The sequence below is a fragment of the Netta rufina genome (assembly GCF_964035555.1).
Source record: "Netta rufina genome assembly, chromosome: 1".
In the NCBI taxonomy this organism is placed as follows: Eukaryota; Metazoa; Chordata; class Aves; order Anseriformes; family Anatidae; genus Netta; species Netta rufina.
This window is the reverse complement of record NC_140123.1, coordinates 161810647-161832748: the sequence shown is the minus strand read 5'-3', so window position 1 is coordinate 161832748 and position 22102 is coordinate 161810647. Positions and strand designations below refer to the sequence as shown.

Genomic DNA, 22102 nt, shown 5'->3' with positions numbered 1-22102 from the left:
AATTTTTATGTACAGATTCTGTTTTAAAGACGCGGCACTAAACTTCCACTACTATTATGAATTTTAGTGGACTAGGTTCAAATATTTTCCATTAACGTTTTTTGAAGTGTGTTAAATATTTCTTTGAAAGAACAACCATGTAGGAAGAAAACCCAAATGAGTACGCATTAAATCAAAATGCTTTTTTTAAACGCCCTTTTCAAAATGCTGTTTTTCAAAGTAAATATGATGGGTAAATAATGACATAGAATCAGGAATTCTACAAGCAAATATTTAACTGGGGCAGCATGTTAGAATTCTCAAAATGTGAAAACCTTTATAAACAAATTTAAGAAATAAAAGTAATTTTGGTACTTCACAAAAGTTTGTGGGAAAATGCTGTGGTCTAGAGTGTCTTTATGTATATTTAGAAAAACATTTTCAGTGATTTCTTTTTCTTCTTCATATATCAGCCTTTTACTTTGTTACCTCTTATGTCTCCAACTTTTTTTTTCTTTTGTTTTTCAAGTCCTTGGATAAAGTTGTAATGGAAATGAGCACATGTGAAGAGCCACGAGCCCCTAACGGACCCTCTCCTATAGCAACTGCATCAGGACAGAGGTATGCAATGATCCTTACTTGTACTTGATCTAAAAAAAAGTTTAATTTCTCTTTTTGAATTAGTATAGAACACTTAGATCCACTGTGTATTTCTTGTAGTATATAGTGTTGCAGCTCTAAAATATTATTACTTATGGATGGAGTTATGTATGTATACTGATAGAACTATTTAGTTTCAAACCTATGTCTGGAGAAAACCATCTAAACTGTATATGGAACTTGCTAGAAATGTTTCATTTAAGTATAACTACTCCATCAAAAATATACTCATTTGATTTGTCTTTAATTTTCAAAATTTTAAATACCTTGCCTTTCAACTTAGTTGGAAAACATACATAATGGTGTGTGAGTATGTGTTTTGTCTACTGAATGTTACTAACATTTGTTAGTGTGGTATTTCAATGTTCTAGTTTCTTTATCTTATAATTCAAATCTTATTGAAAGATTTCATGCTTGCTATTATAGCTTAAATGTCTGGTAATGTGGGAAGATGACATCGTTACAGAAGTATTTTTTCCCCAGTCTTTTTCTTTTCATGGACCCAAAATGTTTTTCTGTGAGCATAGGGACCCATATATAGAGAAATGAATTCTATGATACAATTCGTTTTCTTACTTAACTTATGTATAATACTTAAAAGTAGTCCATGGGTCTGTCTCCTTGTACAGAGTACAGCTTGAAAATCATTGCCATAGAGATTCTGTGTAGGATGAAAGTTATAAAAAGGCAAAGGAATGACGAACCACATAAACTGTACTTTTAAAACAAGCAGAAAAAAACCCAAAGCCAAATAAATTTAGATGCTAAAAGAATATATGAAACAGTGTTTTCCATTCACTAATCTAGAACATTCAGAGTGGTTAAGATTTTTACTAAAAATTTAATTGCAACTGCTTTATTTCAGTACTGGAATACATGTTGATTTGGTCCCTAAATTTGACTATTTAGGATGCCTTTCTTTTGTGGCATGAAACAAAGCAAACTGTTTATACTATTTTACATATAAAAAGGTAGTTGTCTTAATGGGCAGTATAACTTAGCTCATAGGGATAAATACCAGCCAGATTGGAACTGTCAGATAGTTCAACACTAATTACTCTTGTATACATGAAGAAGAGTAATATATCTACATAACAGCGTAGCTTGTTTTAATACAAACACAGCAATTTTTATCTATTTTTATAAGTATACCAATTTATGCATATTTTACTATGTAAAGTTGTGTTAATTGTTATAGTTCATGGAGTCTGATCATTGTCCAAAATATGTTCTTTGTTCAAAGAATGATTGTTTTGAGATTAGGATCAGAGGGTAGAGAATAAATTAGTGTAAATTGGGTCAAATATTTAACAAAAAACTGTAACTGATAAAGAATACATTAGGAACTTATGGTCTGTGTTATGTTGTATTTCAATTTTTTAAGAAATATAATTTGTGACATTTCGTTTGGCTTGTAATTAATACATTGGCATTTCACCTTCTAGTGAATATGGCTTTGCTGAAAAAGTGGTAGAAGGAATTTCGGTCTCTGTGAACTCCATTGTAATAAGGATTGGTGCAAAAGCCTTTAATGCTTCATTTGAACTTTCCCAGCTAAGAATATATAGTGTAAATGCAAATTGGGAACATGCTGACCTGAGATTTACCAGGATACAAGAAGGGCAACGTGGAGAGGTGAGTATTATCTTTTGCTAACTTTGTTATATTATTTTTGTGGTCGAAGAGGAGGTAGTTGAAATGCACACTAGGAAACATGCTGTTACCAGGAATGGAGAAACTGCGCTCAGTAGTTTCAGCTGTTCCCTAAGAACCAAGGACATAAAAATGGTAGGTGTGAGTCAGATCAAAGGTCATGTCTGTAGCAGTGCCCAAAGTGGATGTTCAAAGAAGACTGAATACAAGGTCAAGCATATGTAGCCACTGTTACATTCTCCAAGACTCTGACCATTTTAAAATGCAAACTACAGCAGATGTGAAGAATACAGGAAGAAAAAGTCAATATTAACTAATTGGTGTTTTTTTCACTTTTAAAGCTTTAGCTGGTCATTTGTTTGCTTGTGAGAGCTATCCTAATAAAGATTTTTTTTCTTCAAACAATTTAAACTGAGTTCTAATAAAGGTTCTATGCAAGAGTTGAGCATTTTTCTGGGGATAATTAAATCATACATATTAAAAAAAGTAATAGCAGTAAAGTACATACTTTGCTACTCTCTGGGAAAAGTAACGTGCAACTGCTGCATAGGCGTACATCGTTCTTTTGCTTTCTCCCATGTAACTGAAGTAAAATGTATACTAAATGCCAAGCTGATGCTGTATTTTCTATTGAGAACTACTTTTGACATGCAGCAGACCTTGAATATATAGGTGTTTTTTTTTTTAAAAAAAAAAAAAAAAAAAAAAGGTGAAACTTAGAGCTAATGATTACTGAGCACACAGAGTTTATTCAGAGATAAGGAGACTGGTAGTTGCTTTTTACATCGAGAAAGAAACCCCCAGAGAACATTATAGTTAAAAACACCTCAAAACTAAGTTCAAAAGCATTTTTTCTGACAGTCTGCATCATGTCCCTCCTGCAGTTTATCTGTGTGTTAATGAAGTCTAAATTGGAAGAATTCAAGTTTGAATAGACGGAATTTTGTATTGCTATATTTTTTGATGATATGCTTTTTAAGAAGAATTTGATTTGGAATAGTCTTCCCCTATAGTGCTTTCCTTGAGGAGCGTTTCATTTAGTTCAATGAGTTCTGGAAACACAAACTTGTAGGAACTGTAGCAAGTGATTTGTTAGCGGTAAATTGCGATAAAATAAATGGTGAGAGAACAAAACTGACACTGTACTATAAAGATAATCTATGCTAAAAACATTTTAAGGAAGTGCTTCTAGATCATATTGTACCTACGTGTAGCATAATGAGGAATCTCCTTAGAATTTTTAGATTTTTATTTACACTGCTTCTGGAGGTAGATATTTTCCTTTTCTGCAAACAGTATTTTTCAGGCTGCTTTTCACTATGCCTTTCCATCTTTTCTACTTCATTGTGTGTACCTCCTCAGACAAACTGGGTATGTTTTACTTAAGTCTCTGCTTATATTTGCAGGACATAGGCTGTACAGTTTTCTGAATGACAAGAGAATGGCAACGGCAAAATAAGACATGTGCCTAACAAACTCTTCCCCCTTCCTCTTCTGCTTGGTGGATCTTTTTTCTTCAAAGAGTAATGTAGGATTGAGTTTTAGGGAAACTAGAATTAACTTTTTTTCCTCTTGATGCCCAGTTCGTTTGATGATTTTCCATGTTGATACTGGATAATCACTCATTTCCCTATATTTGACTTTCTATATCCAGCTCTACTTGATGTTCTTGTGTTATTTTTACATTTGCCTACTGTCTTCTAGAAATCTATCTCCTGGTTTGAAAGTTTGTGTAGACTGTGTGGCTTAAAATACACTTAATGTTTAACTTCCTTTAATTGAAACAAAAAACTAGAACCCCCTACTTTTTTGTAGCTTTGCTTCCTTCCTGACTCTGTTCCTACATACTAGAATTTAGTGTTTTGAGACCACACTAGACAATCTTTTTTGCCCTCTACCAAAAGCAACCTAGAAACCATGAAATAATTTTATGCCTTCATTGCCTTCATTTTTTTTTTGTGTGTGTGAATATTTTAAATGCTGGTTCTTCCCTCTGCCTGCTTTGAACTCACTCGACATTTCTGTGACATTTTGGAGGTAAAGAGCGGGATCAGGGCTTCAATTCTTGACACCTCTAAGTGGAATAAATGAGTAAAATGTACTTGTTCATATAGCTCTGCATGAAGGACGTGTGTGTGTGTATAGATATATGCGTACACCCACATGTGCTTCTGCACATACTTTGTTGGAAGTAAACTGTTGTATTTCATGAAGGTGTTTTTCTCTTTTTCTCTGTTTAAAGGTTTTGACTTTTAAAGAAATCAACTGGCAGATGATCAGAATAGAAGCGGATGCAATCCAGAGTTCTAAACATGAAATCATGAGTGCTCCAGTTCGACTGATTACAAACCAATCAAAAATTAGGGTCACACTTAAAAGAAGGGTAAACTTGAAAACTTTGAAATCTTCTATTATTTTATGAATTCATAATTAACTTGCGCTCTCTATGAATATATGCACATAGTAAAGATTTTTAATTTAATCTAATTTAATTTTTTGTAGCATGTAATCAGTAAGACTGAAAAAGTGGTCAGAATTTAAATAACTGCAGGCAGAATTTAAAGATGAAGAAATTCCACAGGTCCTGCTAATTAAATTATTTGACCTCCAGAGCTTTATTTATGATGTTGTGTCTTGTGCAATCTCTCCAGATTCAGATGATACTTATATCACTTATGGTTACATAAACAGTTCAGAATTCAATGCGTGCTACGCACATAAAAAGTTAGGCACAAATAAATATGCTATGATATATCATAGGCACTTTTTAGTTAGTAAGAGAAATAAGAATATCTTTCATTTAAAATTTTATTCAATATGGGAGAAACTTCCTTTTAAAGAAGTGTGGGGTTCTATTCAGTCTTTTTCATTAATTTGATATAAGAAACCTGCCTTTTTATTCTATATTTTTATTCTATAGCTAAAGGATTGTAACGTGGTGGCATCAAAACTGGTTCTGATTCTGGATGACTTGCTGTGGGTTTTGACTGATTCCCAGTTGAAAGCCATGGTGCAGTATGCCAAATCTCTTAGTGAAGCCATAGAGAAATCAACAGAGCAGAGAAAAAGCTTGGCTTCTGAAACAGCTCAGGTATGGTAACTGTTTGTCTCACTTTATGAGTATTAAGTTTTTAAAAATACAGTGTGTTTAGTTGCATTAATTGATTTTTTTGAGGATGCAAGTTACTCATTTTCATTCAACTGTCTATCTTGAATTAATCCTGAATGATCACAGCAGTATAAAAGACTTCATTTTACAAAACTCTGTGTATTAATGTCAATTACAGGAAAGAAAAAAATGTTTCTTTATTCATGTACAGAATATTTTGACTTCTGTGTTTACTTAAAAATTGATTACATTATTTAGTAAATCTGGTCTTAAAATAGTTTCTGATGAAGAATTATAAATAAATAAAATTAAGAGACACTAAAGTAACCTTAATGCATGAATAGATACACTTACTATAATGGTTTAAAGTGCTGGTCCAGTCTGTTTTCGTGTTCCTGAAATACTAGGCTTTAATCAGAGCTTTACTTAATGCAGCTCTCTTGTTGGAATACATGGTGAAAAAATAATTCTGCTTTTAACATGTCTGCTGGCATAGATGTTATGTTTATGCTGTATGTAAAGTAGTCTTACATAAACATTTGTCATCTTTCAGCGCATATAGCATGTTGGACCAACTGGTCTTTCTAGTGAGTGTTGTGGGGAGGATCTCTTTTTGTCTGTGAAGCAGCAGCACAAATACCCTGATAAAAGATGGGACTGTAAACCACAATTTATTACTAGGACTGATTGAATAAATTCACTTGTGTAGAATCTCATACAATAAAGCTATTGTACTGTAATGCAGACTTCAGTTCTTGTGGTGGTCCTTATGATTTGCAATGATCAGATATAGCAATCAAATGGCTAGCTGTCACTGAGTAGGGAGGTTCTGATTCTTCAATTCCCTGTACTCGCATCTTGCCAGTTCCCTGATCCTGGCGCTGGCTTCTGTTTGAGCCTATAGTGATACAGTTTGTGGAGCTAAACCAGCAGAAATGATCCCAGCAAAAAGTATTTTTCTGCTAGTCTGGCTTGCAACAAAAATTAGAGAAATACCAGTGCTGCAAGGGCAGGGTATAAAGATGTGGGGAAAGGGAAAAACAGGGTGTGAAGTGACACTGTCTCTTTGTGTCACCTAGCCATTAGATCAACTTAGCTGTATTCTAAAATAACACTCTTAAATCTCATTCATGATCCAAAGTGAACATAATGTATATGATGCATATTTTTCCTTATTTGAAAGGCCTATTTATAGTAAGTGAAGAGTTGTGGTGCTTTTATGCTTGAAGGGAAGGATAAATTTCTACCAATTGATGTGACTAAATATTTTCAGAGCTCTGCTCCTGCACCCAGCTCTCAGCAGGTGAAAGCGCACCAGACGACAGCAGCACCTGATCAAAATGATGCGATAGTGAAATTGTTCAATGATTTCGATGTTAAGGAAACTTCTCATCACTTAGTAATTTCCCATTTGGACCTACATATATGTGATGATATCCACTCTAAAGAAAAAGGTAACTGTTCAGGTTTTGCTTTTTTTTTTTTTTTTTTTTTTTTAGTAACATGCATATAAACTGTAATTGTCTTTACTGGATTCTTCAAAATGTCTTCTAATGTTAATCAACAGCTTTTATTTTAGAAGAATTGTCTTCCCGTGTCTCTAGACACCAATAAAATTGGCTAGATGCCTCTAGCAGGAGAATATTACATTGCTAAATGCAATTATTTTAAAATAAATGTAACAAAAACTGCTAATAGTACTAGAATCTTCTGATTCTGTCCAGACTGATGGTTTCTGCTGATTTTTCCTTTATATTGCTAGCTAGCTAACTGCATTATCAGCACTGCAGTGGCAATAGTACTGTTGCTTGAAAGGGTCACTGTGTAATCTGTTTGTGTAAATATTCCTTATAAAATAGATAGTTTACACTAATAAACAAGCAATCTTCTCTGTGTTACTAATTTAGATAATTTAGGATGTTCTGCAGCAAATTGGAGGAACAAAACAAGTGTTCTGAGGCCTTATAGTGTATGTCTGTAGTACTTGTACTATTTTAATCCAAGGCTACTGCAGCATACCATGTTTATAATTGGAGGAAAAAAGACAAATGACCCATTTCATGCCTTTTAAAGTGGTCAGAAGAGAATGAGAAATCAGTGTATATTCATTTTTTTTTTTAATCCTTTTTCTTTCCTTTTTTTTTTTTTTTCATGAAGTTTTAAATTTAGTGGAGAATCAGGACAGAGAGATTCTCAGAATCCCTCTTTACTGCAGGAATATTTGTCAGATGAGAAAGCAGATTATATTTACAGTATTCTTGTACATCTGTCTTTGATCATAATCTTCAGTATGAAAAGTTTTGTTTCAGAAAAACTGCAGGATTATGTATACAAAGAGTTAGTTACCTTTATTTTTCAGTAACATTTAAAATAATATGCAGTTTGTTAGTAGTGACTGAGGACCGAACATGGATTTCTTTCTACAAGCTGATCTTTAGAACGCAGTGAAGACGACCTGAATGAAAATTTTGAGGGAAGTTGATGAGAGTGTAGGGGGGGGAGAGAGATAGTAGAGGGGGAAGAAAGAATAGCTGTTAGGTGTTTCAGGGAACATTAGAACGACCATTCTAAATCCAAGATCTGCAGAGCTGAGCATTGCTTTATTTTACAGATTCAAATAGGCGTGTCACAGGAGGGGCCATGCAGCTTTCTTTCAGCTATTTAACAGTGGACTATTATCCATTTCACAAAGCAGGTATGAAAATGAGCATTTTTTTTTTTTGAACTACCTGTAAATGGAACTGCATAGCTAAAATTAAAAAATAAAAATGTGTATATGGCTTGAATAATAATAGTTTTACAAACACTTGAAATACGCACTTTCAGTATGCAAAATGAAACAACAAAACCAATCTGGAACCAATCACAATTAAATTTGTGTAAATGAACTATTCTAGGCCAAACAGTTTTCCTGTTCACTGTTTTGTTTGGCCAGCAAAATGGTGTTTGCACTTTCCTGACGTGAAAAAAAATGTGTTTTGACAGGAGAAAGCAGATTGAGAATTCACTAGTTGGATACCTACAGGAGTCAGATGCAGCCTTCTAATATGGCAGATTTCTTTCCATATAGAAGTCTTATCATTTTATGGGCATTTACAAACTGCTTTTTTTTTTTTTCATAAATAAGAACGCTAGTGTGTAGGGAGTCAGTTGGGCAGCATTTTATTATATTTTTGGGGAATTTTTATGAAACATCTGGTAGCAGTTCCCAACCAAGAATTTCTTACAAAGCATTCCTGGTAAATCTGTTCTTCAGAAGTCTCAAAATAAAATTCCAGCAGCAATTATCCAATTATCAAAAAAAAAAAAAAAGGAGACAAAAGAGGTTTGCTGTTGATTTTGTGATCAAATGCAATCTATTTCAGTGTGAGGGGGACTTCTGCTTGGGTGATTGGGTGCATTGTGCTTTTGTTTTGCTTTTTGCAAACACAGACCAGTCTCTTTGGAGTGATATCCATGTGCATTAAAGACAGGAATTAGCAGTAGTTTGCTGCAGGTCATTCTTGTCACTCGTGGGTGCAGATGGAATCATTTAATGCCAGTCTACTGCATTTCTAAGTAGCAAGTATAGTTATAGCACCTTATAAAAATTTATAGTAATTTAGCGTGGGTTAGACAAGCAGCATATTCATTTCTGTAGATTGGCCCAGTATCAGTTGAAATGTGTAATGCTAGGTTTTTTTCCTGTGAAAGTGGGAACTCAAGTCACAGGTGTTTAACATGCCTGTCTTGTGACTCAGCTTTTCATGTACTGTTTTTCATTGCTGCTTCCTACAACGTCTAGGGGAATATCTGGTCTCACTATTTACGCTTTCTGTGAGGTCTTCTCTTGAAAGGAGGAAGACATGGAGGAAGTAGACTAATAATTAGATTTTTGTTTTCTTTTGGAAGAATTTTTAGCCAGGTTGAAGCAGTAGGCTCTTGGATGGGCATGTTAGAAGCTGACTGAGAATGCTTTAAGAGAAATGAATACCTGGGGCATGACTCCCACAGCATGAAAACATAGATGGAAACAGTCATCTGTAGGGCAAAGGTAGTGTTCTCCTGCAGTCTTAAATGGTGTTCCATACAGTACGTTTAAGCAGCAGAAATCAAAGTCTCTCTAACAGCAGGCAACAACAAAAACATGTAGGAGGGTGCTGCTCTTTGGTCCAGTCTGTGGAGGGGAAGGGCCTGTGCCAGAACTTGTTCTTTCCAATTTAACAAGTTGTCATCTTCTCACTATATTAGAATAATGTGGCAATTCTATGGGCAAACAATTGTAAGAGGTGGGAGAGACCCTTTACTCTAGGAAAAAGGAGCACTTTTTAATTTTGTAAGTTCAAAGGGAGTTCTCTACCCGTGTAGGTGTCATGCTTATATGTACTGCTGAGTCTGGTACTGTCATCTGATATGCAGAGCATTCCTACTGAGATTAGATGCTGCAATACTGCATCCTTAAAGAAAACAGCATATTAATACTTTGTAACAGTGGGCAAAGAGGAAACAACTATACATGTATATCTCTGAGACTGTTACCAGGCTGTTTTCCAGTTTTGTATTTTTCCGGCCCATGGAATATTTAGAAATGCTTCTTTTGATATAGTCTTTCTGGGAATTGCAATTAACTCTTCAGAAAGAAGTCCTCAATAATTAATAATAATATTTGCAGATGGAGCTATTGTGGGTTTTTGGTTCTGTTTTGTTCCTTACCACAGCAAGACTAATGGGAGCGTGTGTGCTGTAAGATACTCTTGTAATCCATTGAGCATCAATCCTTCCAACAACAGCCTTTCGTAGTACTTAAGAAAAGTGAAGTGGGATGCGGGTCCATTGACTGTGATAATCCTAACATAAGACAGACTGTTGCTGGATGTTGTAAACCTGTCTGTACAGCAATCCATTTCTTTACTGGTCCTCCCAGACCTGCTCTCACAGAAGCTTATACCAGATCCCTTATCTGTGCAGCTGATCCTATCCAGCAAGATTCCCAGGTTATTCTGCAAAGCCACTTCCCAGCTGGTCAGCCTCCAGCCTGTACAGTTGCACGGGCTATTCTTGTCTGGGGCTTAGATTTCCCTTTGACCTTCCTATTAGGTCACTTTTCTAGCCTTTTGAGGTCTCTGTGAATGGCAGCACAACTACCTGGTGTATCAACTGTTTCTCCCATCTACAAAGTTACAGCCTGTTCTATCATCCAGGTCATTAATGAAGTTATATTGCACCCAGTATTGACCTTTGGGATACACCACCACTATTGACTGCCTCCAGTTGGACTTCATACTGCTGATCCCAGCCCTCTGAAACCAACAGTTAAAGCAGTTTTCTGTCTACCTCACCACGTACTTACCTAGTCTGTACGTCATCGTTCTGTCACTGAACATGTCTTGGGGCAGTGCTGAAAGCCTTGCTATAATAGTTAAGGTAAACAACATCCACTTTTCTTCCCTCATCCACCAAGCCAGTCATCTTACAGTAGAAGGCTATGGAGTTCAAGAGGCGTGACTTCCCTTTCATAAATTCATATTGACTAGTCCCAGTCACCTTCCTGTCCTTAATGTGTTTTGAAATGGTTTTCAGGATTCTGACTTCTCTGCTGCCTTCTTGGGAATTGAGATGAAGCTGTTCCTTTTCTCCTTCTTGAAGATAGAAATGACACTTGTTTCCTTCCAGGAACTTCTCTTGATCACCATTCACTAGTAACATTTCAAAGATAATTTAGAATAGCCTTCCTGTGGCATTAGACATCTCTCTCAACCCTCATATGCATCCCATCAGAATTCCGTGGACTTGGGCATGTCTAATCTGTTTAAAATTTTCCTAAGTTAAAGCTCCTCTGCTGAGGGGAAGGTCTTCTTGCTCCAAGCTTTCACATGGTCTCAGGGACTGAGGACTTCTGAAGACAAGTCTTACCAGTGAAGACTGAGGCAAAGAAGGCAAAGAATACCTCTGCCTTCTGCATGTCCTTTATCACTTGATCTCGTGCTCAAGAACAGCAAGTCCAAGTTTTTCCTAGTTTTCCTTTTGCTGCTGATACACATGTAGAAGTGTTTCATGTTGCCCTTCACTTGTCTTACCAGATGTCATGTCAGCTTGTGAGTCCAGCTTCGGCATACCTAGCCCCATCTTCTGTATTCTTTCTGGGTCACCTGCTGCTGCTTCCACAGCTTGTTCCTTTCCTTTTTTTATTTGAAATTAATCAGGAACTCCTGGTTCATCCACAGAGGCCTCCCGTCACTTCTGCTTGATTTCCTGCTTTTCAGTGTGGATCTTTCTTGAGCTTGGAATTAGTTCTTGAAAATCAACCAGCTCTCCTGAACCCCTCCTCTATCCAGGGTTATATACCATGAAATTCTTTCAAGTACACCAGTCTGTTCTCCTGAATTACTGGGTTGTCATTCTGCTTTTTGCCTTGTTGCTTTACCTCAGGATTCTGAACTCCACCATCTCACAGTAACTGGAGCCAAGGCTGCCCCTGACCTTCACATCCCTGGCCAGTTCTTCCTTTTTGGTAAGAATCAGGTCCGGCAGAGCATGTGGATGTGATACTTCTTCCAGTTGTCTGAAGAGCGCCTCACCGTCTTCGTGACGAGATGACCTGATCTGTAAGCTCTCGGCTGGCTGATCATGCATCGCAAGGCACCGCTCTCACAGTAAGGGACACTCCCGCTCCTTGCCTTCCCAAAGAGCCTGTATCCATCCTTAGTGGCGTTTCAGTTGTGTGTGTCTCTGTGATCCCAATAAGATCATAGCCCTGCAACTGCATGCAGATCTCTAATTACTCCTGCTTCCACATGTTCCTCATACTGCATGCATTAGTATAAAGGTTCTTCAAAGTGGCACCCACCCATACTGACTTCCCAAGAAGAGTATGAAACCTTTCCCTATAATGCTGCTAGTTTATATGCATATGCCTGGGGTGACCCCACTTTATCCCTGTTTTGGAAAAACCCATCCTCATGGACTTGAGTTTAACCTACCTCTACCCTCTTGCACTCTTTCTGTTTTCTTCCCTTTTCCCTTCTCTTCTTTCTCAGCTAGAAAGATGCAAATAACCAGTTATGAGGCAGGAGGATGGGGAAAAATGTCATATCCTGCAGTACCTTTCTCCCTTACTGTGTCTTCCATGCTGACATTGTTGCATTTAAACTTGAAATCAGAATTTTTTCTCAAGACATTTTCCTATTTTGATGCCAACCATATTTACTCATCTCCACTGTTAGTTTCCAAATCTTCATTAAGTCCCAAATGAAGTAAGTTTTCACATACTGATACTTAAAGAGCAATGTACCACCTGGTAAAAGTTAATTGTATTGCATACTTACTATTGAAAAGGTTAGTAGACTTTACAGAGTCTCTTAGAAGAGATCCCAATTTCTTTTGGAGGTTTAAATGCTTTACAAACAGAAACTTTCTATAAATAAAAGAATTTCCACTGGTATTGATTTTTAAGGCTGTGTGCTAGAATAGTGATTGCTTTCTTCTTGGTTGTGCAGCATGATGGTGCTAAAGAACCAAGACAAAAAGAGTCATTTCTGAAAAGAGACCAGGAACAACTTAGGACGCAGTCTGCTGGGAAAGATAAGATTAGAGTGAGCATGAGAAAATTCTTACTTTTTTTTTTTCAGTGAAACATAATATGTATGCAAACACACACACACATACGCATATATATACGCATGTGTACATATATGTCTATACATATATATTTGACATCTTCTAGCATATGAAATTAGTGTCATCAAATTTCTCTAAACTGGAAATACCCAGTGATGTTTTGAGCATTAACTAATGGTGTTAAAAGGCAGGTAACAATATTATATTTTATGAGTGAATTTATGAAGCAGTGCAACTTGTTTTTATGCAATATGTAACTTTTGTTGTAACATCCATTCTAAGTCTTGTTCTGTAATTGCAGCATGCAACGGAATGATATTTTGAAGAAAACGTAGTGAACTAGTGAAAATTTGTTATCCAGTTAGAAGCAAACTTTTGAATAAAATGAGTTAATATTGTTCCCCATTACTGACACTTGCAGGAGATAGCTGCAATCACTGGATGCATTATAGTGATGCCACTAAAGCCAGAAGTGGATGGGCCACAGAATTATTAAATGAATTCAAAAGCAATGTTGAATTGCTTAAGCAGGCTGTGAAGGATCAGGTTATAGGTTCTCCTGCCACATCACCATCTGCTGTATCTCCTCAAAAGCTACAGACAGGTACTTTGCTTACATCGCTAATGCTCTAATTCCATTCAATATTAAAACTATTGTAAAGACAACTGTTTTCAATGATTCCATCATTGTTCTTTCCTACAGGCAAGGAACAGATACCGAAGGGAACATCTAGGGCTTCCTCTGTATCTTCCCAACAACCAAAGGGCAAACTGATGTCTAGTCCTATTGTGGTTAGACTTGCAGATTTCAATATATATCAGGTACATTTCTTTGAGTTAGTAAAAAGGGCTGCTTTGCCCTTGACTGTTATGTAACCACGTTTTTTAAGGGACAGTTCTAAAGTTGTTGAAATTTAACAGAAGTCTTTCCATTCATTGTTGTATTAGACCTTTATGGGCCTGCTTCTACTGTATTAAAATTGGTGAATATTTCCTTCCTGACTGCATGATACCCTACCACAATACCATGATTATGTTTTGGATCCAGGTTCTATCATCCCCCAAATCCTGACATTTAGGATTTCATCCTTCATTATACTTTGTTAGGTACCCACTATTTTAATGTGATTTTGTACTTCATGTTTCTCTTATTGATATCTTTGATATCTTTTTCAAAGTATGTAGTTTTTGTTGTCTTTTTTTGTTTGCTTTTAAGAAATGTTAAATGAAGGTTCTTCTCTGGCCTGTTCCCTGAGTGATATTTTGAGTAGAATTTAACCATTTTTTTGTTTGTTTCAGTTAGTTGTTCTAACTGCTGGCTGTGGTCCAGATTAACTCTGGTGTTGATAGAAGGCAACTGGATTAGAGGAGTATAATTCTAAGGCAGAATGGTAGTGATATTGGAGGACCAGCTCCAAATTTCAGGTCCAAACAAAAACGCCTTGTGTGTTCCCCTAGTCATTGTGAATTTTATTTGTTCTTGTTTGAATTTCCAGGGCTTTTGTGCCATATCGCTTCTGGTAGAGTGTGGGAGGTCGGAGCTTGCTTCCAGGAGCCTTCATCTGGGTTTCAAGTGTTTTTGTACTGTCAGTGTTTTCATTTGTCTTCTACTCTTCTGACGCTCATCTCCCTTTCCTTCCTACACAACTACTTTTTCATTACAAAAAAAAAAGATACAGAAATAATGACATTACAATATTTTTCTTCTAGATATATATCACTTCTTTAAGAGATGTTTGTAATCTGAAAACAGCTACATAGGTGAAGCAGGCTTATAAAGGTTATCTGTTCATCTTTTCCAGTGAAACTGTTACATATATCATATATTCAGTATTAAAAAGTTGGTGACTTCAAATTAGCAGTCAAACCTACAAAGTGTTGGATTAAAGAATTTTGTTTTGACAAGTTATGTTTTAAACCAATGTACATTCCATGAAATTTAGAATCAAATATAAATCAAAAGACAATCTCCTCCTTGGCTCACAATTTATATTGTAGAGAAACAGAAATAGTAGATTATTGTTCTGTGGTGTCTTTATTCTTCTATAAAGTAGACCTTTGGGCACAGCCAAATATACATTCCTTGTAGTTGCATGCTGAACACCTTGCCTAGCAGTATGCAAGTGAGAGTTGGCCCACGTACTAGAATCTGTCCTTTTGACAGTACAAGGACTTCATGACATTTGCATAATAAACTTATCTAGCTTATTGATCCCTTATCTTATAGATACGGGATCCTTTTTGGACAACTGGTATGCAAATATGCCATGGCCTAGCATAATTGCTTATATAGGAACTGTAGTGTTTGCAGTAAAGATAACAGACTACTCTAGGCTCCTACTGAATGCTTTTGAAAGTGACCTACTGCATCCTGCCTCATGAGTGAAGGGGATCTGGTACCATTCATACCATGCAGTTTTCTTGTGCAACTGTTCTGTGTAGTCTCCTACTAAAAGTTAACCAGGTGTTTTGTACCGTTTGCACTTTGTGTAGATGGGGATCTACATCTGAGAGTAGTGGAATGTTACCCTGCCAGGGACAGTCCTTTGCAATAGTAAATGCTTAATGATTGATGAAAATATAATGTATTAATGAAGTTAATCATCTGTCTTTTACAGGTCTCAACAGCAGACCAGTGCCGTTCTTCCCCTAAAACATTGGTCTCCTGCAATAAAAAGTCACTTTATCTTCCACCAGAAATGCCAGCTATTCATTTTGAATTCACGGAATATTACTACCCAGATGGAAAGGACTTTCCTAGTAAGATGATTTTTTTTTGGTACTGATACATAATTTTTTATGTAATTTTCCCCTTTATGAAGCTTAATATTGATTCCAGGTTGACAGTTCAAAATGGTCAGTGGTTTTCTGAATTTGAAAGTACATAATAGTGCTTCATTTCCTCAGTGCTTGTGCCTGGCAAATCCCTATAAATATTGACTTTTATAAATACTGTTTTTTAAGTCTGAAAACATGCACAGCATTTTTATTATTCTCCTATGAAGAAAGGCTGAGAGAGCTGGGCATGTTCAGCCTCTGAAGAAGAGGTTGGCTTTGAAGCTACCTCATTGAAGCTTTTCACTATGTAGAGGGGGCTTACAAAAAAAGATGGAGAGCAACATTATCTGCTCAGGCAGATAATGATAGGACAAGGGGGAATAGTTTTAAACTAAAAGAGGGGAGGTTTAGAATAGATGTTAAGAGGAAATCCTTCACTATGACGGTGGTGAGGCACTGGAAAAGGTTGCCCAGAAAGGTGGTGGATGCCCCATCCCTGGAGGTGTTCAAGGCCGGGTTGGGCAACCTGATCTAGTGGGTGGCATCACTGCCCAAGGCAGGGGGGGGGTTGGAACTAGATGGTCTTTGAGGTCCTTTCCAACCTGAGCCATTCCATGGTTCTGTGATTTTTACTGAGAAATTTCTCATTCTCCTATACATACTTTTTCTGTATTTACACTGCCTGGCTACATAAAAACTCAAGCTACTGCAGTAGTATCTAAGATGCTATGAAAGATCTGCTGGAGTTAATTTCATTAATGTGTTACAGGACTAGCCCTGTTTTATATTACAGAAATGTCAGTAGATTTCTTGGGTATAGGACATGAGGGCAGCAAATCTCCTTGGTTCTGCCCTTTCTCTGTAATGAGGACAGCCTCCTCCTTTTCTCTGACTCCATTCTATTTTAATATTTTACGTTAAAAAATTCAGTTAGTTGCTTTAAGAGAAAGGAGTATTGCTTTAGGCATCCCCTAACAACATATTTTTCCTTTGTAAAATACAGATAGAAATGGAAGTCTGCACTCACTTTAAATAAATAAATCTGATGATTTTATTTTGTCTTCTCTTTTAGTTCCATGTCCAAATTTGTATGGCCAGCTGAATGCTTTACAGTTCACCCTGGATGAGAGAAGTATTCTTTGGCTAAACCAGTTTGTGTTGGATTTAAAACAGAGTCTTATTCAGTTCATGGCCATGTACAAGTTAAATGACAATTCAAAATCAGATGAACATGTTGATGTCAGAGTTGATGGACTAATGTTAAAGGTATACTGTCATTGATTAGGGGTTTTGAACTTCTTTGGGAGAAAATGCTTATTTTCTGTTGTGGCTTAACCTGGCCAGCGGCTAAACACCATACAGCTGTTTGCTCACCCTTCCCCCTCCCTCTCTGGGATGGGGGAGAGAAACGGGAAAGTGAAGCCTGTGAGTTGAGATAAAGACAGTTTATTAAGACAGGAAAATAATAATAACAATAATAATGATGATAATAGTACTACTAATAGTAATGTGTACAAAAGTGATGCACAATGCAATTGCTCACTACCCTCTGACCGATGCCCAGCCTAACCCCGAGCAGTCATCCCCCATGCCCCAGCCAGCCAACCCTATATATTGTTTAGCATGACCCATATGGTACGGAATACCCCTTGGGCCAGTTTGGGTCAGCTGTTCTGGGTCTATCCCCTCCCAGCTCTTGCTGCACCTCCCCCAGCCTGCCCACTGGCAGGACAGAGTGAGAAGCTGAAACGTCCTTGGCTTGGTGCTCTGCAACAATTAAAACATCAGCATGTTATCAGCACTCTTCTCATCCTAAGCCAAAACATAGCACCCTACCAGCTACTAGGAAGAAAATTAACTCTGTCCTAACTGAAATCAGGACATTCTCTTAATCTGAAAAGCCATTAGCCAAGCAGCTTAAGGAATAAGTGAACAAATAACCCATGCAGTAAGCAGCATTGCTCTAGAAAACTACGCAAATTATGATGGTTTGGACACAGACTTGTCTTAGATGCTAATTCGAGTCGCAGGGTTCTTTTGTGGTTTTGTGTTTTCAGCTGAAGATCTGAATTGGGAGTATTAACACACATTATTTCACTGTGTTCAATGAAGCTGACGTAGCAAAAGGAAAAACTTGAGAACTGAAAATAACTAGCAAAAATATGTGCGTTCTGTATATTAACACAAACGACTTTCCTTGTTCCTCTGATTGTAGTATATCAAAGCTCTTTGGTCTTCTTATGGAATGCCTGGTGTAAAGAAACTAGTCCCTCTAAAAGCCTTCTCTAAAACCAATTCTTAATGTTTCTTGTTTCATATTGGCCCTTTGCTGTAGTTCAGGTAGAGGACTTTGTTCTCTACATGTTTATTCTAGAGAAATAACATTAGTTAATGCAGCTGAACATCAGATTTTTGCCTTCCTTATTATCAGCTTTGGAGGAGAAGGTTTGTTGATTAGTTTTTTTTTTTTAGGTGAACTAAGAAATAAGACACATCAGTCTAACATAGCTGTCTTAAATCCAAGTATTTCGGAGAAGAAAAACCTGAGTCCCTTACGTTTTTGTACAAACACTAATTTTTAGATGCCACAGTATCCCTCTTAAAAATTAGAAGAAATATAACTGTTAATCTGTGAGCCTGACTTACCCCTGTTCTGTATTAGTATATTTGAGTTATATATATATGTAATTAATAATATATAATTAATATATAATTATATTCCTGTATTCTAGCTCTTGTGGCTGCTATTTTTTTTAATTATACACTTTCTTAATCTATATCTTTATAACTAAATGAAATGCATTTCTCTTGCAGTTCATCATCCCATCTGAAAATAAACCTGAAATTCATAAAGATCAACCTCGTGCAATTTCCATTCAGAGTTCAGAGATGATTGCTACAAATACAAGATACTCGCCGAACTGCAGACACTCTGATCTGGAAGCTTTGTTTCAGAACTTCAAAGACTGTGAATTTTTCAGTAGAACATTCACAACGTTTCCTAAGTCCCAGAAGAATTTTAATCTTTTGCATCCTATCTTTCAGAGACATGCTCATGAACAAGATACTAAAATGCATGATGTTTATAAAGGTTATATCATCCCCAAATTGAATAAGTATGCATTAAAAACATCTGCAGCTACTGATGTTTGGGCCTTGCATTTTTCCCAGTTTTGGATAGATTATGAAGGAACAAAAAGTGGGAAGGGCCGACCAATAAGTTTTGTGGACTCTTTCCCTCTTTCCCTTTGGATTTGCCAGCCATTAAGATTTGCAAAGTCACAAAAGGAGCTTTTATTGCATAATCAGACGACTTTTAACATTCCAAAAAGTGAATCTAGCGATCTTGCTAATAGATTGCAACGTAAAAAACTTTTAAAAGAATATTACAGCAGTGAGTCAGAGCCCTTGAGTAATGGCATTCAGGTGTCTCATTTCTCAGACACTTCAGGAATGCTTTCTGAAAGCTCTTCCTCTGATGCAGATGTACATGTTCTTGTCCATGTTCAAAAACATGTAAGCATGCAGATCAATCATTATCAGTATCTTTTTTTGCTGTTTCTCCATGAATCCCTTGTATTGCTCCTGGAAAACTTAAGGAATGATGTAGAAGCAGTGACAGGAAAACCTGCAAAGCAAACAGATATCTGCATTGGGATCCTGCTGAAAAGTGCAGAACTAGCCTTACTACTCCACCCAGTGACTCAGGGAAACCCTTGTAAGTCTCCAGTTGTGGAAAAAGAAAGCCCTGTGGCATCAGAGCTCTCTCATTCAGGAAATGGAGTAGCTCTTACTTCAGAGAATAAATTAGTCGGTAATAAGATAGTACTTGATTATGTATCTGACTGCAAGCCTATGAATGCTGAAGTTAACAAAGGCGTTTTAACGGATCCTCTTTTGTTTAAATCAGAAAGTAATACGGATTTTCAGAAAGGAATGTCATTTTCAGATGATGCGTCAGATAAAGGTTTGGGAGATACCAGTGAAGGAGGAAGCAGTGGACTTTTTAGTAGAAGTGATTCAGAGGAGGTCTGTGGACCTCTGAGTGACAAAAGTAGCTTGCATCATAGAGACTCAGTGTCCGTTTTAAATAAGAGAGAAGATTCTACTGAATTTTTCATTGATAAAGAGGATGACAAAAATATGTTCTCAAATAAGTTAAATGAACAGGAAGGTACAACTGAAGGCTGTCTTAACCAAGTCACTGACTTGGAAACAGAAACTGCCTTAGAAACTGAAGAGCTTGAAATCAACAAAGAGAAAGTGACCTCAGTTAGAATGTTTACATCCCAGCCTTCATCAAGGTATAGAAGATCTAATACTAAACCAGTTTTACTGCAATTTGAAAATATTTATCAATCTTGTTGGCCATGTACTTTTAGTAATGGTCAGTGAAAGTTAACATCTAGTAGACGAAAAGTTTAAAAGTATTTAAATTCTGAAGATATGTGATAACATTCAGTAAAAGCTAAAACAAACTGTTAGCTAATTGTGTTAAACAATTTACTTAACTTTCAGTTTAAACGTTACAGAATTGAGAAAATAATTGACACATATGTACAGGAATGCATGTTGTTTCTTTGCTTAACTCTTTCTTGACAAAGGATTATAGAATAATCAGATTTTTTTCTTTTATATCTTATCTGGTTTAGAGGATTTTTAAAAGTAACTTCTAGGAAATTCCCTTCATATAAAGCAGTAATTTCCTATGTTTTTATATTTCAAAGTGCAAAGCCTAAGGAACGCTGCCCATCCAGCCTTCCTGCCTTCTCTGTTTCTTACAAGAATATGAAAAGAAGTCCATCGCAAGTCTCTCTGGATACCATCTCTATTGATAGTATGATGCTAGAGGAGCATTTGGTGGAGAGTGATGGAAGTGATAGCCAAAGCTTTCTGGAGAAAGGTAAACAGATTTAACAAAATATTTTTAAGCAATACTTGAAAATGTTGTGTGTTACTAAAATAATACCCAAAAGGATTGTGGTGCAGCAAACCCTGGGTATCTTACAACACTATTGCTGTTAGCTTCACTAGTAAATAATACCAAGTATATTCACAGCACATCATTTCAAGGGAAAACAACTGGGTGTGCTACTAGTGCTACTTAATTAAGCACTAGTCAGTTTTCATCTCTTGAGGAGAGTAAAAGCATTGCAGTGCTGTGTGGGAACCCTGAGTTAAGCAGAGCTATTCTGTTTAATAGCAGAACTATTAAAAGCTTTGCTTTTAAGCACCCTTTTTTGGCTGTGAGTGCTTACAGGCTGGCACCCTGAATCAGTGTTACACTTGAAGTGGTAAAGAAGCTTCAATTTAAGAGTAGATGGGGGAAAAAAATAATTCACTAATGCGTGTCATGATAATCAGCAGATAGATAATTTGGTAGTCTCCTTGCAGCTTGTTCCTTACGAAGCAGTTCCTTCCTATGGACTGCGTAACAGCAAATACTTGTCCAGTTTTTGCTCTTCTGTGCATGAGCCTTTGCTCCTGATCTGAGGTAGGAATTCAGCTGTATAGTAATTGTCTCTATATAATCTGTAGCGTTGTGGACTTGTGCAAATATAACGATGTAACTCTCTGGTAGAACTGATTAAATAATTTCCTAATGTCAAGGTGTACAATAATAACATTTTATTGGTACCTCTTTTCTGATAAATTCTATTTTTGAATGAAGAATAACAATATTCTTTTTCTGTAGATTTTCTTTTTGGCCTAGAGCAATAATGTGAAGAATGTTTCACTTGCAGACCTGTTATAAATTTGGATTGTAAGAGCATTTCTGCATATGCATATGTAGGAGTATGCCATAAAATATTTTTTCCATTTTTAATAATCTTTGTGGTTTTTTTTAACTTAAACAATGTTTAACTGCAAGTTAAGTCTGCATGCTTCCCAGTTGTCAAGGAGACACTAACTATCATGATGACTCTAATGAAAAAAATACATAGTTCTTTCTCTAAACATAAAACTGCAAGCATTTGCTTTAAAGGTGCTGTGTAGTATTTTAGATACACACCTTGGAATCGTTACCCTTTTTTTCTGTTGAATCAGTTTTAGATTTGATTTGGAAGACTAAGGCCCTTCGCAGTTCTTCATGCAATGCATGCAGAGTGTCGTTTCATTTTTGTCAGTATATCCTGCCTTACTTGCATAGCATCTAAAACTTCAAACTCCATATGAGGAATGGATTTGGCAGTTCAGTCATAAATATTTGTTTAATAAGCTGTTCAACTCATTTTTAAAAATGAGTTAACGTATTCATACAGTATCAGACACTTGAGTTTATTCTTAATGCAGGACTGATTCAGGTTATGCTCTGCTAACTTTGCG

At 36.4% G+C, this 22102-nt stretch overlaps 1 protein-coding gene across 1 annotated transcript in view; it reads left to right on the top strand.

Annotated features, from left to right (window-relative positions):
* BLTP3B (bridge-like lipid transfer protein family member 3B) overlaps positions 1-22102 on the top strand; it is a 53881-nt gene that overhangs the window by 20656 nt on the left and 11123 nt on the right. The window contains exons 4-15 of the mRNA XM_084305900.1: positions 509-600; positions 2085-2274; positions 4535-4675; positions 5213-5383; positions 6675-6855; positions 8013-8096; positions 13419-13601; positions 13701-13819; positions 15616-15757; positions 16848-17041; positions 18590-20079; positions 20503-20678. Of these exons, the coding sequence (XP_084162026.1) occupies positions 509-600; positions 2085-2274; positions 4535-4675; positions 5213-5383; positions 6675-6855; positions 8013-8096; positions 13419-13601; positions 13701-13819; positions 15616-15757; positions 16848-17041; positions 18590-20079; positions 20503-20678 (3163 nt within the window). The remainder of the gene's footprint in view (positions 1-508; positions 601-2084; positions 2275-4534; positions 4676-5212; positions 5384-6674; positions 6856-8012; positions 8097-13418; positions 13602-13700; positions 13820-15615; positions 15758-16847; positions 17042-18589; positions 20080-20502; positions 20679-22102) is intronic.